Source organism: Lepeophtheirus salmonis, chromosome 13 (genome assembly GCF_016086655.4).
Source record: "Lepeophtheirus salmonis chromosome 13, UVic_Lsal_1.4, whole genome shotgun sequence".
In the NCBI taxonomy this organism is placed as follows: domain Eukaryota; kingdom Metazoa; phylum Arthropoda; class Copepoda; order Siphonostomatoida; family Caligidae; genus Lepeophtheirus; species Lepeophtheirus salmonis.
In genome coordinates this window covers 25,882,180-25,896,484 of record NC_052143.2, presented here as the reverse complement: position 1 = coordinate 25,896,484, position 14,305 = coordinate 25,882,180, and the positions used below count along the sequence as shown (strand labels likewise).

Sequence of the window (14,305 nt, the reverse complement as noted above, 5' to 3'; positions counted from 1 at the left end):
TTATTCATTTGTAAAACTGAATAACAGCTGCCAGATCTCACAATATGCAGTTACTATACCAGGAGGCTTTAGCAGATCATAGAGTGGAATAACTGGTCCTCAAATATTATAAAGTGCGATATTCTAATTTGGTTAACTTTGTGATAACATCTTGATGATAAATATAAATGTTACAATCTGATTTCATGTTAGCGTTCCACATAAAACTAAAAATATTCTTGGATCAGACATTGAAAACTACTCCACATTAGCTTCAAGTAGTTTCCAATACATTATGCAAGGTTTAAGTATGCTTTCTTAAAGAAATACATCTCAATAGTTGTTCTAACATTAATGTCTGAGTATACTTATATTTTCAGTATCAGGTTGAATTCTTATTTCTGTAAGATTAGACATACCTTTATGAAAATGAGTATACCTGAAGAACGATACCATATTTTGTATTTCTAACTTCAGATTTAAGTTCTATATAAAATTTGGTTAAGAAAACATTTATTACTTATAAGAATTCGAAACTTTCTATTTTCCCAATTTTGGTAGTGAAACTGGGGTGGAATCTTAAGCCATGACATATATGTTTCTAATGTAAAGATTTTCCATATAATTTGTACTATTATATATGAATATATTATTAACAATGTTACATGAATACTTTAATATTATTATAGATCTATTATTATCCTTGCAAAAAAGGATTAGACATTTATATGATATATTGTGAGTACCTAGTACTAATAAAGGATAATTGTAATTAAACTCGTTTGTCATTTTATAATAAAGTTAAAATAAATTTGACTATAAAGTAAATTTGAAAGACACTTTGATCATATTGAACTAAAGTTATATAATGCATTTACTTAAATCCTCCGTCATCTGGTTATATTTTAATTTATTGCAATATTTAAAAAGATTGCAAAAAGGTAACTTTAACAAAATTCCATTATCCTTATTCATTAAAAGTTCTCACATACGTAAACTTCCTTTTGTCAAACTAAAACTAATTAAAATATATCTATCTATAGATTTATTTTGTATTTATGATAGTGTATTCTAATATGTAAGTATAGGTTTGCTAAAACTCTTGAATGATTAGATAACTAGTGGAAGTACGGTCATTGCTCGGAGTTATTATGTGTCGAAGAAAGAACAGACATACTTTGATTGGATAATATAATTTTTCTTTAATTGTATAGAAGACTAGCAAATAATTTTTTGACTCCTTATATGACCCCCTCCCCCAAAAAATAATAATAATAGGCAACCCCGTCTTAGACCAGCTTTGGAAGATGCACCCATACCAAATTTCAACCTCTTGTGTTCAACGGTGTGGGCCTGCATAAATGACACACACACACTAACTCTATTTATATATATATATTATAGAATATAACTCCCCAAATAAATCCACAGTGTCACTTTTTATTTTTATGAGTACACTTACACGTAGTTACTCAAAACTTAGTTATTCTTTCCAGAAGAATGAAAGAATAGTCATAACAGATTCACACCATAAAAACATTGTCAAGTTTGTCAACAGTAACAAAAGTCGCACGTTTAAAAATGCTTAGGGTTTACAGTCCTAAATATATCCTCTTCCTTCATCTTTACTTTTTTAATATGGCCGGGAGTGCTTTAGCTACACACGCTCGTTAATAAACATCATATAATGTCACATTCATTTTTTTATTTCATAAATATACTTCCCTTTTCTTTTTTGTTTAGTATGACACGCTGAGCTATAGCTACAAGCGCTCGTTATTACAAATGAGTCCTCCTCAAATATTTAAACAAACAAAGAAACTTTTCTTTAATATAAATATTGTCTACAACAAAAACTTGACTGAGAAAGATACTTAAAATTTACAACTCTAAATATATGGACTCCTTTTTTTTTTTTTTGGTATGACGTATTAAGCTATATTGTTGCGTCTTGACGAGGGAGAGACGCAAGCTTATTTATAATAGGAGAGATCCAGGATGACCAAGAGACATGAGGAGAAGAAGGATGTGGAGGAATGAAACTACACACTGTTTATACGCTCATGTGTCTTCTAAATATACTCTAAATATATTTACATAAGACGACACTATTTATAATACATAAAACTCAGTACTTATAATTAAGGGTGATAATTTTGGTAAGAATACAAAAGCGTGCGAGGAGAAAAGAAGAATTACTTATGGCATCATTGATTAAATAATATACATCTTCTTCTATCAATCATGAACGTTATCATTCCCGCCTTTATTATTCAATATTAATATAATAATATTAGATGGGGATAGTCGATAGAGAACTGAATAAAATGCCTAAAATAACGTCGCCTTCTGTCTGGATTTCTGAAAATGGAGGCCAGGAATTTGGAAAATACTTACCGGATGAGAAACAGACTTGTCGGATTTTCGATATAAATGTCCCTTTAGTCCCCTGTCTAGAATTACACGCCACTCATTATCCTCATCTCATAACTAGAGTATGGATATTCATCTATAAAATTAATTTAACGATGAATACATCAAGTCAGACTTTAACTCTGATTTCACAAGGATGCTTATTGTATGTAATATAACCTTATCCATTGCTAATCATCTACGTTCAAAAAATTTATGGAGAAATACAAGGGTAAACATATCCCTTCCCCAGGAACCATCATTAAATTAATGGAGGATGTTGTTACTGATGTCATTTATAGAAATACATATAAAATGTTTTGAGTCATCCACACCAAATGACGATCAAGTTATCAGTAAAAAGTATTTACGAATATCGAAATGGAACTCTGAATTTTGTACTATCTCACAGTAAGTATTCAATTTTTTTTAAATCTAACCATAAAATATGATTCTATTTTAGCTAAACATATCAAGAATTATGATACACAACTCAGTAAAGGGCAAAAACAACTGCTTAAATGGTCACAACAACGGGGGTAGTAGCTTTGGATGGTTTGCAACAAGTTTGTCTGAGACTACTTACTTCGTTTTAAGACTTGGGTATGATAATTAGGTTTTCCAATATTACATAGTCATTAAATATTACTTTTTTATCCCTTAAGGCTTAGCTATGGTTGATGGGCTCCAAGAAATGGTGTTCAGAAAACTCATAAAAGGCAAAAATAACTGTTTAAATGGTCACAACAACGAGGGTAGTTACATTGGGTGTTGCATTATAATTAACAATTGTGTATATCCTTCATAATAATAGTATGTTGTTATATAAGCATACCTTAATAACGGGGGAAAATATTTTTTTGATGCTCTTAATAAGAAGTAATATCGCCGGACATTACTACATAATTAGCTTTTGCTCTAAATCTTTAAGATGAATTTATTTCTAACATTTTTTTATTAATATATTTATTGTCTAATTTTATGATTTTGACATTTACTTTATTATTAATAATTAGTTAGATCTCATCGGTAGAGATATATCTATCCTGTGCACAATTGTATATAGCAACTTCCACTTGAAGAAGAGGGAGGGGTGATTATCTTTTTGATTAAACTCCACGTCTCGCTTGTGTATTGCAACCTAAAGTTATGACATATTTAACTGAATTTTAGTCAGAACAAGCAAATATTATTTGGATCAATCTATTATTTCAATATTCTGTATTTATAATTTATTGTTATTATTAGTTATATGATTATAATTGTTTAATTTTGTATATTTAACATAATTGTATTATGGTGTATTTATTAGTATGTAGATTATATTTCATTTAAGCCTTCTTTTTTAAACTTTGAGCTTCAAATATATTTCAAATACTCTACTTTGTCGTTTCATTAGTTATTATTCTGAGAATAAGGTTCATAATGAATTACAATTTCATGGAGTGTGACGTTTTCCAATCTACTGTAACGGGGGAAAAAAATGTCTAAGTAGTAGTATATCTTCATTAAACATTTTGCTAATAAATACATTCGTTATACCCTCAAAAATCATAATAAAGCAGGCAGATGATAATCACATCAGTATTTTAAACAATGATACCATATGTCTTTTTTTCCCCCTCCTCCTCGCACGTGTTATTCTCTACAATATTATCAACTATACTTATAATACATAGACGAATATACAGGAAGATAAAAACCAGAAAGGACATATTAAATACATAACATATATCTACACACGGGCGTTGTTAAAAATGAGTTCTAATCAGACAAATAAAAATTTTTATAATTAAATGTGTAATAGGATTTTGTCTTTTGTACAATTTCAAACGACTACATTTTCCATGAAATGACATCTCGATGAGAGTATTGATTTCATCTTTAGAAATCAAATATAGAAATAATAAGGACTATGTTTTAATTGTATATTAGTATTAAATATGTGTTCCTTTTATATTGGCTAAAATATGTTAATATAATATAAATTTTAATATTTTATTACTTCTTTTTAGAATTAATGAGGTTTGAGTAGTGTCAGAGGTTGCGTGTATAGTTTTTTAAATAACTTGCGGGTTTTTTTAATTACTTCTTATCTATTTTATCATAATTAAGGATATAAATTTGGATGTTTTCTAATACTCCAAGTATTATTAAGCATGGATTACTTAACATCTGGGTTAACTATACACTTTTAAAAATCCCACAATCCTGCTATTATCACTATAAAACTCTTTTCATTCAATAAGTGATATTATCTTATCATCATTTACTTCAAAATAAATATATATAATTTACATAGAAAGTAATTATTCTTCCTGGACGTGAAATATGCCGTCAACTTGCGTGGTCCTTGTTGCCACACTGGTAAAGTATATGGTTGAAGGCTCAAAGATAATAAAATAAGAACTTCTTCGCATAAATTTCATATATCAAACATAGAAATTCTTAATGAAGGAAAACCAGGTATATTATTACCAGGTATTATTAAATACCTCTTAAAAATACTACCTATTTATTCTAGTTATATCTGATGATTGTTGAAAAAAAATTATTATTATTCATATAAGTGGTAAATCCGATTATAGCCCTTAAAAAGTCGTTTGGTTTCTTCATTTTAAACATGAAGATTTTGAAACAGAATTAAATAGAGGAATTGAGAACTTAAAAGACATATCCTGTAAGAAAAAGTACTATACTCTCTTTATGATTAGAAACAGAAGTGACAGATAAACAAAGGACTAGTATAATGCAGGGAGCACTATATACATGGAGAGTTCACTTCTTTTTAGAAAATACATAGGTTGACATAAACAATAATCTACGTATAATATTTTATCCAATCAAACCCAAGGTAGATCTCCTAAAGATGATTGTACTCCATGTATAATGTCAATGTCTGAGATGAGGAGTAAATGGAAAGGTGATTGATAGAATTAAGGGAGCAAAAGTTTTTGGGAGAAGATGATACTTCATATTTGTCAGAGTTAGAACAAAAATTAGATATAAATTGTAAACCTACAAAAATAAGAGAAGATTGGTTGGAAGTTGAAGCTTTTATTAAGCTTCAGAATGAGATATTTATGGAAAAATATGGTGAATTCAAAATATTATTATGTTGTCCATGTCCTCAACGCCTTTTTTGTAAACCTTTTGACTCAGTTATTATGTCCTGCCCTATATCTTGCCAAACATTTTCAATGTCCTGTAAATCAGGCCACTTCTTTTCTTCCATTTTGTAGACAATATCCAATAATTTTTACAATATTATGATGAAAAACTTTGTAATAGCATAAAATGAAAAAATAAGAGAAATATATGTTCAATCTAGGGAAATAAAAACTCAATATCCCAGCGAAAAATAATGAAGTTAAAATCGATGAACTGATTTACTATTAGTTATTAATATTTTTCATAAATATGATTATGGATTACTCAACACTGATGTTGAGTAAATTATTATAAGATTTTTAAATAAAAAAATTATTTTAAAATTGAAACAGAACTAATAATTTTATTCTAACATGTTATTTTATAGTAAACTAGTCTCCTTCAAGTGATTTTTTATTAATTTAATCAGGATTTATTCTAATTGAAGAAGATTTAGAGTAGTCATATCTAAATATAATGTAATAAATAAATCTTAGGAAGTAAAAATTGAACTTGTTGTTACAATAAATTTGAAATGAAGGAAATATCAACCCAATTTCAGTATGCGCCGTTTCTTTAGTTTAAGTAGTGACAATAAGAACGATTTTTTTACATTAATAATTCATTCTTAACGGGTGTCCGGTAAAATTATTGTGATTAAAAAGGTTGCAAACAAAAAGGTTGGGGTAATATCGTTGCGTGGTAATATCGTTGTGTACATTATCATTGTCACGCAAAAACTTAGTGGCTAATATTATCGCTGAATTATAGATTAGAATGGTTCAATCCCGGCATATTTCTTCATCATTCAATAGTTTTATTGTCCGAATATAATATAAATTGCTACGAAATTTCACATGATGATATTGTCTTGCAATAAAATTACTCACAATCATATTGCTCACAATGATATGGCTTCACGATGATATTACCTACAACGTTTTTGTCACACAATGATAATGTACACAACGATATTACCACCCAACGATATTACCCCAACTTATTTGTCCACAACCTTTTTATCACAAAAAGATTTGAACCTGCTTAACGTGTTGAGTAATCCACAGCAACATGATAGAAAGTATAAGTTTAAAATTCCTGAGATTAAAGCTACATATTCAAACAGATATCCTATATATGTATCGGGAAGGGCGAGGCATCCTTAATAATAAATTCTTTAAAAATGAAGCACAAACAATTACTCATTTTGGAAATCATGACAGAAACACTATTTTTTAATCCTTTTCATCAATTATAAAAGTTAGATCAAATCAATTTTACTTATAGTGAAATACAAATTACTTTATTTGTTAATGTAAAGCAATCTATAGATGAAAAAAGGTCCATGAAGAGACGCTCTTCTCCAATACGAGAGAAATAGGAAGGACTACGAAAGAACTGACAATCTAATAACTAAGCCATGGAGATTAAAAAAATTAACTCTTTCTTTGGCATAATTTAATCATACTTGATAATTTCTTGAGGAGTACACTATCAAGCTGCACCTCCGAAAAATAAAAAAAATCGTCAAAATCTTTCACCAGACGATCCACAATTTCATGATTGATTACATAGATCACAAATGAGAGTTTTCAATGGACGATGGGATATGTACCTGTCTCAGTGTTCATGATCAGATATGAATATTATATGTCCTCAAAAGCGGGAGTGGGTTTTTGCAGTTGGTAATACTTATAATACTAGAAGCTGTCTTCATTATTTTTTCATTCTTGGGGAGAAAACATTTCAAAATTCATGATCATTAGTCATATATAAATAGCTAACCTGTAGCTATGAACTTATTGATTATTTTCATAAGTTTTACAAACGTGTAAAGTTGCTTCGTGATTAAGTTTGAGATAAAGTATTGACTTGAGATTTGGTTATTGTAAGTACAATAATTAATTACGTTTCTTATGTTGTGTTGGTTGGTCCTTTAGATGCTTATTTTTTGGGTCGTCCTTATCACATTAATTTGGAAAATCTTACGAAAACCGACAATAAAACTATTACAAATGTCGCGTAAAAAGTATCAGCAACGTTCTTGGCTCAGATTTCAGAGGCAAAAGACAGAAGGTTTTCATTACCGACGGGGCTTCATATCGTATTAAAGTAGCCGAAAACCATAAACAAAATTTTTCAATAAAGCTGCATGTCACTTGTCTAGCTTATGGTCTGAACAGAATAGCGACGCTCTGTCCTGATTATTTCGAAAATACAAACACTCTCATCTCTGAAGTAAAGAAAGTATTTTTTAAGTAATAGAAAACGTAAATTTACTCATTTATGTCATGTTTCCCTCACACCATAAACCTATTCTCACGCGTTAGGATCTTTGCTTAAAGCAGTGGAATACTATGCCAAGCACTTCAATTCAGTCCAACAGTATATTAATGGTATGGATGAAAATAATGATACAATAAAAAAAGTAAAGGGTGTTTTGAAGAATGAGTCCCTTTTGTCAGAAATAGTGTTTATTCAAAACAATTTGAATCCAATACAAGTAGCCATTAAAGCATTGGAAAAGATATTGCCGCTACTCACAAGTGTAACTATCTTTGAAAATCTATGTATGCTAAGATATTGCATTTGAACCTTTCAAAACTAAATGTCTGGAGGTGATAGAGAAAAACAAAGGATACATTGAATTGACAAAAATGGCACCTAAAACCATCAATCACGATAGCAATTTTTTAAATACAAAAATACTCCTATTGTTAACTGTGATTGTGAGAGAGTTTTCATGTGATGTCAGACATAGATATACCGAAATGGTTTCGTTTGACAGAGGGTCATGTCAAGGATATTATGATAGTGAAGTGGAACATTGATTTATGAAGATAGGTAAATCTTATCATAAATCATACAAGTATTATTATTATTATTAACATAGTTTTTATGTATTTAATTTCTTATATTTTTAAGTAGTTAAATTTCATAATGGAATCGTTGTAAAATGTAATAGGTAGGTATTATTTAAAATTAAAGTAACAATTTTAATTATTTATTAATATTTAGAAATTATGAAATCATTCAATTATCTTCATAGTTAATACCAATGTTCCATTTGTGTTTTTGTATGTTAAAAAGTCTATATCGTGATTGATTGTTTATGGTCCCAATTTTCTAAATTTGATGTATTCCTATCATCTACAAACATTAATTTTGAAAGGTTCAAGCGTAATATATTGGCATAGATTTTCTATGATAGTTACACTTAGGAATAGTGATAATTTGTCTTTCAAAGCTTTATTAGTTACCTGGATTGGATTTAAATTGTGTTGAATAAACATTATTTCATACAAAAGTAGATCATTCTTCAAAACATCTTTTGTTTTATAAATAGATGGTATCATAGTTTCCATACATAAGATTCATATACTCTTTGACTGAATTGAAGTGCTTGGCATAGTAGTCAATTGTTTTAGATCACCTGAATTAAAAAGATATATATTCACTTAAAAGAGGTTAGTGTTTGTATTTTAAAAGAAATCAGGTCAGAGCGTTGCTATTCTGTTCATCCTATGAGCAAAACAAGTGATATGAAACATGATTGGAAAATGTTGTTTAAGGTTTTTGGTTGCTTTGATACAATATGAAGCTCCGTTGGGTAATGAAAACTTTCATTCTTTCGCTTCTGAAATAAGAAACAAGAACGTTGCTGTTACTTTTTACAGCAACACTTGTAATCATTGGATACCTTCCAAATTAATGAAATAAGGACGACCCAAAAATTAACCATATAAAGGGTCAACCAACACTGCAGTCATGGCTTGCTGTCGAGTGTCAGTAATTTCGTTCAATGCAAGAATATACTTGGTGATGGAGAAGCGAGAGGGAATTACTTTTCCAGTGTAAATTTCCATAAGCTTAACAAAATTTGGATGATAAACGATATGGAGTGGAATATTGCAGGATACAAGCATTTTGGTTATATCTTCTGTAAAATTGGAATGTTTATAATTGGAATTAATTATTTGACTTGTATACAGTTTCAAATCCCCTTTGTGAATTTGGGTTTTACTGTGTTGTTCTACTTTGAACATCTTCTGGACTATAATTAAAAAGATGGCATGCCAAAAATCTAGAATCCTAGTTGTAACTCCAAGTAATTTTACATAAATTATCAGCGATCAAATAATATTTATCAATTAACTCATCCTTTAAAAGCTATTATATAAATATTAAATAATTTTGAAATACAATATTGTTAATTAATTTCACAATGATTTTTTATTTTAAACAAATTATACTTTCTTTAATGGAAAAATAACTAATATAGAACTTGTAAGTACAATGAAAAGTGCCTTTGAATAAACACAACTGATTGTTTTTTTTTTTAAATATAATGTATTAGTGGCATTATATGATACCATTAATTTTTTTAACATGTGTAAAAAAAGATTAAAAACTATCAAATTATTATATATACATTCTAATACCCAAATGACAAGAAGGCATCCTTCCTCAGGGGTTCTGCATGTTGTGAAAAAAACCTTGAATTTCCTTACCATTTTTTCAATTTCAGAATTAATTCCTGGGCAATTAATGTTACTTCTTTCTCGTTACTTTGTTCTAACTATTTTTTGATGGGATTTGTGTAAGTTTTCTAAAATGCTCTTCCTTGCATCCTTTGGAATAAAAATTAAAGACCCTATTCTACGATTCCGATTAATTGTCCCATCACTAAACATTATCTTTCTTTTTTGTAACAAAATTTCTCGTCAACACAGATAACATTTTCCATGAAATGATATTTGTTTTGTTAAGGAAACAATGACAAAATCTGCATTCTTCTTTGTTATTATATTTATTAAATATTCTACCTCCAGTTGCTGAGTTGTGACAGCAGCTAATAAAGATTAATTGTTTTCTCAATTTATAATTAATTTTCGGATGATATGACTTTGCTAAATGTCGGTTTATATATTTTTTTTACAAATAAAACTACTATGTATAACATTTCTTATGATGAAGGGAGGCCACTCATTTCTATTTCATATATTTTAAGGATTTAAGCATTAGAGGCTTCTTGGAATTTGAAGGATAAGTATAACTTTTTTGATCACCTTCATCTGTTTCTTTCTCCTTGATATTCCATGTAAATTTATCTGAACATAATATATTCTCCGTTTTTTTTCATACCCCATATAACCTGTTTTACATTCCGGTGCAACACAACGATCTCATAAATATTAAAATTTTGATATCTTAAAAATGATATAATGTCAAATCAACGAGAGAACGTCAGCGTTTTCTCATTGATTTGGATAATTTTTGGGACAAGCTCAAATTCATGATTAAATTAAGCGTTCCAAATTTCAGCACATAATTTTGAGTCGTTTCTGAGTAATAGATACTCGTCTCATACCAAAATTTCCAACGTCACTTTAATGTCTTTTTACCGGGCGCTTCGGATGTAGTCAACTGTCATGGGGTCTCAATGCAGGCTGACAGGGGCCTTGAGGGGACTGGTGTTTGGATTACGGACACTGCAGGCACTCCCCTCGACATGAACACAAAAGGTGTAGACAAGGGGGTTGTCACTAGGGCTGTAGGCTTATCAAAAGTGTCAAAAAGGGCCCAGAAGACCCATTCAAAAGGGTCTTACAACAGAGAAGATGGGGTTCTTTCATTGTTGGTGTCAAAAGTGGCCTCTCCACCCTAACAAGGCTCTGTCCACCCACTTTTTTGATAGCACTCAGGAAAGTCTAGAGTGAAATCCCAAGGTCTCTTGCATGGGTCCTCATAGACTTGAGGAGATTGGGCTGGGATATTTTCTTTAACTCCTTCGGATCCAATTTGGCCTTTTCGACAGAGCCCTTCTTCTTCTCCAACGTTTCAGACTTGACTTAATTAATTATTGAAATAGTGTTCAGATTTTAATGGACTACCCTGTAATATTTAATTGATAAAGGGAATTATGGAAAGCACATAATATATCCATTCCATATCCTCGAATACGAACAATTATCAAATATATTTTCAAAGTATCTTCAAACATCAAAAACTCTAATGTTTTTTGTTCTGAACGTTGATTAGTTGAAGGCTGTTTTATTTTTCTTTGTTAAATGACATTCTTTCTATTTCTAGAATTATTTTATATAAAAAAAGGGTCAATGTTTTTCTTTTAGGAGGAGAGAAGCTTAGCTGTCATGACGTATTATTAGATTCGCTATAACTATGAGGGAAAATAAATAAAAACTAACTTCACTTATTATATATCTAGGACATACATATTGGCTGGGGTTACTCTGATGCCGAACCTTAATTCTACTTCGAGTCCAACAAGGACTTACACTTACAACTCCATATTCTTACTCTCCATTTTTCATATCCACAAGCACAAAATAGATGTTTAGTCTTCAAAACACTGGGGAACACAAATGTTGTACGAATGAATTCAACCCAAAAAAGTAATTTGTCTTTGAGCGCAGAATTCAAAACTGATCTCAGTTTTTCTCTTTGTCCTTTGAATTATGAAATCTTTGGGATTTAAGTAATTCGGTACTATTGTCGTTCAGAGCCATTTTTTACCCTTAAAGCAATCACCAAATTAAATGTAGGATTAAAAAAACTTATGTAATTTTTTTTTTAAAGATTATAAAAGTGTTAAATTGATTCTGTCTCTTGTTTTGAACTCGACATATTCACATTTTTAGGCTGAAAATTTATGAAAAACGACACTCTTCTTTAGATCCTTATAACTTATTCATAATAGATAGGGACGAAGAATATCAAAGCTTATATTATAGAAAAATATTGAATGTTTAATTTAAAAAAAAAAAAAAAAAAATATATCTATTTGAAAAATATGTTTCTTCAATGATTTTTGTTCAATTTTGTTTTTTTGTAAGTGATCCTATTTTTTATGGGAGTGTACTAGTATATGGGTAACATTATCATCCTATTGTTTATGATTTGAATGCCATTTCATTAAATCAAATCCTGTACTAAATAATAATATGTTATATCATAATATAACACCGCTCTTTGTAAAATTCAAATAAAATATTAAATAAATAATAATTATTCATTATATTTGAAATATTAAAATTACATACTCATCATGAATGGACCTCATTATTGTTTCGATCCTGGTTTCTCATTCTCAAGAAAGGAGTCCTCTCTACTCCCTAATGAGGTCTGGTAGTTTTCTTCGATGAATTTTCATCCTGTCGTTCCTCGCGGAATTCGGAATCCAAATTCGAACATCTCTTGATATGGATGATCAAGTTAGAATAATCTTCCTTCGCTTGTCTCGATCTTCCTTTTGTCCAAACTCTGGAAGAACATAAACTAATAAAAGTATTGCACGCTTTTTATCTCATATTTTATACAACATTAAGATACAGTGGCAAAATGGAGCACATTAGATATACATAACTATTAAGAGGATTTAATTGATAAATACATGTATTACTATTTAATTAATCGAGGATGAGGACAGTTGCTTTATATCGATGTGTTATTGGATTACTCTTGTTATATATAATATTTAATCATTTTTTGAAAAAAATAATATAGTTTTGAAAACGGTAAGATTTTTTTTTTTTGATTACATCTCTTTATTAAATTATCGTCACAGTCTCAGAAAAAACTGAAATATCCCCCAAAGATAATTCTGCTTCAAATATCAGAATTGTTTGTGTTGTCTTAACGCAAAAAAAGAATCATAAGACACGTGTACGGGCCATAGCAGACACGTGGGGAAAACGATGCAAAGCTCTGGTATTTGTCACAAATTCCACTTTACACAGTAAGTGTATTTATTATTTATTGTTCTACAAACTATATAACATATTTCTAACAGTAAAAATCATCATTTATAGTGCACGATCAAAATATATTTGACATTGGCAAACAGGATACATATTATACAATTTGGCGAAAAGTAAAAAACGCATTGCGTGAGTCTTATGAACGCTATATGTAATAGACTCCTTTTAATTAACCCTTGTGAGCTGTGTACAAATATATATTTATCTTTAAAGGAATGAAGCAGACTGGTTCATAAAAGCCGATGATGATAGTTTTGCCGTGGTGGAAAATATCAAGTACATTATCGAGGCTAACAGAATTAAACCAAGCGATCCCACTTGGTTTGGGTTACAATATCATTTGTACAGTAAACACGGATACATGGCTGGAGGGGCTAAACGCAATAAAGATTTATTAACAAATATATGTTCGTACATTGTAAAAACTCCAGGATATGTTATGAGCTTAGAGGCTGTTAGAAGGTTTGTAGAAATAGGACTCAATCTAACAAATAATGAGGGATGTCAAACCAAAGATGATATTGGTGCAGAGGATGTAGAGATGGGTAAATGTATGAGTAGAGTAGGAGTAGTTCCAAGTAAGAAAAACTTTCTAATCTTGCCTCTTATTTTATGTTATTTTCTTACAGCAACTTGATGTTTTTCCTTTTACTTTTCAGCCGATTCAAGGGATACATATGAACGAAGTAGGAACTTCCCTTTCGATGTTGAATATGTAGTGCAACCCCAAATGCCCACTAAAAAATTATGGTATTGGGAAAATATAAGATATCCTACAATTTTTGTAAGAGATGATCTCAATTACATACATATTGTACAAGTATTTCAATACACCTTTTGTACTTGTTATGTCAGGGTCATCCAGGATGTTGTTCTGATACATCCCTACTGTTCCATTATGTTACTGTGAATGATATGTATAAATATGAATACTTGATTTACAACTCCTTTGTACATGGGGAGAATTCACAAAGAGCTCCTCC

General features: G+C 29.8%; 1 protein-coding gene and 1 long non-coding RNA gene across 2 annotated transcripts; both read left to right on the top strand.

Annotated features, from left to right (window-relative positions):
- Positions 1–2,471: 2,471 nt before the first annotated feature.
- Positions 2,472–3,474, top strand: LOC139907052 (uncharacterized). The gene is made up of 3 exons (XR_011783365.1): positions 2,472–2,802; positions 2,855–2,994; positions 3,057–3,474. It is a non-coding gene; the product is annotated as an uncharacterized lncRNA (long non-coding RNA).
- A 6,135-nt stretch (positions 3,475–9,609) lies between these two features.
- Positions 9,610–14,084, top strand: LOC139907093 (glycoprotein-N-acetylgalactosamine 3-beta-galactosyltransferase 1-like). Its single transcript, XM_071893104.1, has 4 exons — positions 9,610–9,649; positions 13,130–13,372; positions 13,437–13,473; positions 13,536–14,084. The coding sequence occupies exons 1-4, from the start codon at positions 9,610–9,612 to the stop codon at positions 13,957–13,959; spliced, it is 744 nt and encodes a 247-aa protein (XP_071749205.1). The 3' UTR covers positions 13,960–14,084.
- Positions 14,085–14,305: the final 221 nt, after the last annotated feature.

What these genes read in the sequence shown, in the direction of transcription:
- LOC139907093 (XM_071893104.1), top strand. Translation starts at nt 9,610, where the DNA reads ATGGCATGCCAAAAATCTAGAATCCTAGTTGTAACTCCAA. An exon ending in AATCCTAGTTGTAACTCCAA is followed by an intron (nt 9,650 to 13,129) that starts GTAATTTTACAT and finishes TTATCGTCACAG; the next exon opens with TCTCAGAAAAAACTGAAATA. An exon ending in AGTAAAAATCATCATTTATA is followed by an intron (nt 13,373 to 13,436) that starts GTGCACGATCAA and finishes TTTGGCGAAAAG; the next exon opens with TAAAAAACGCATTGCGTGAG.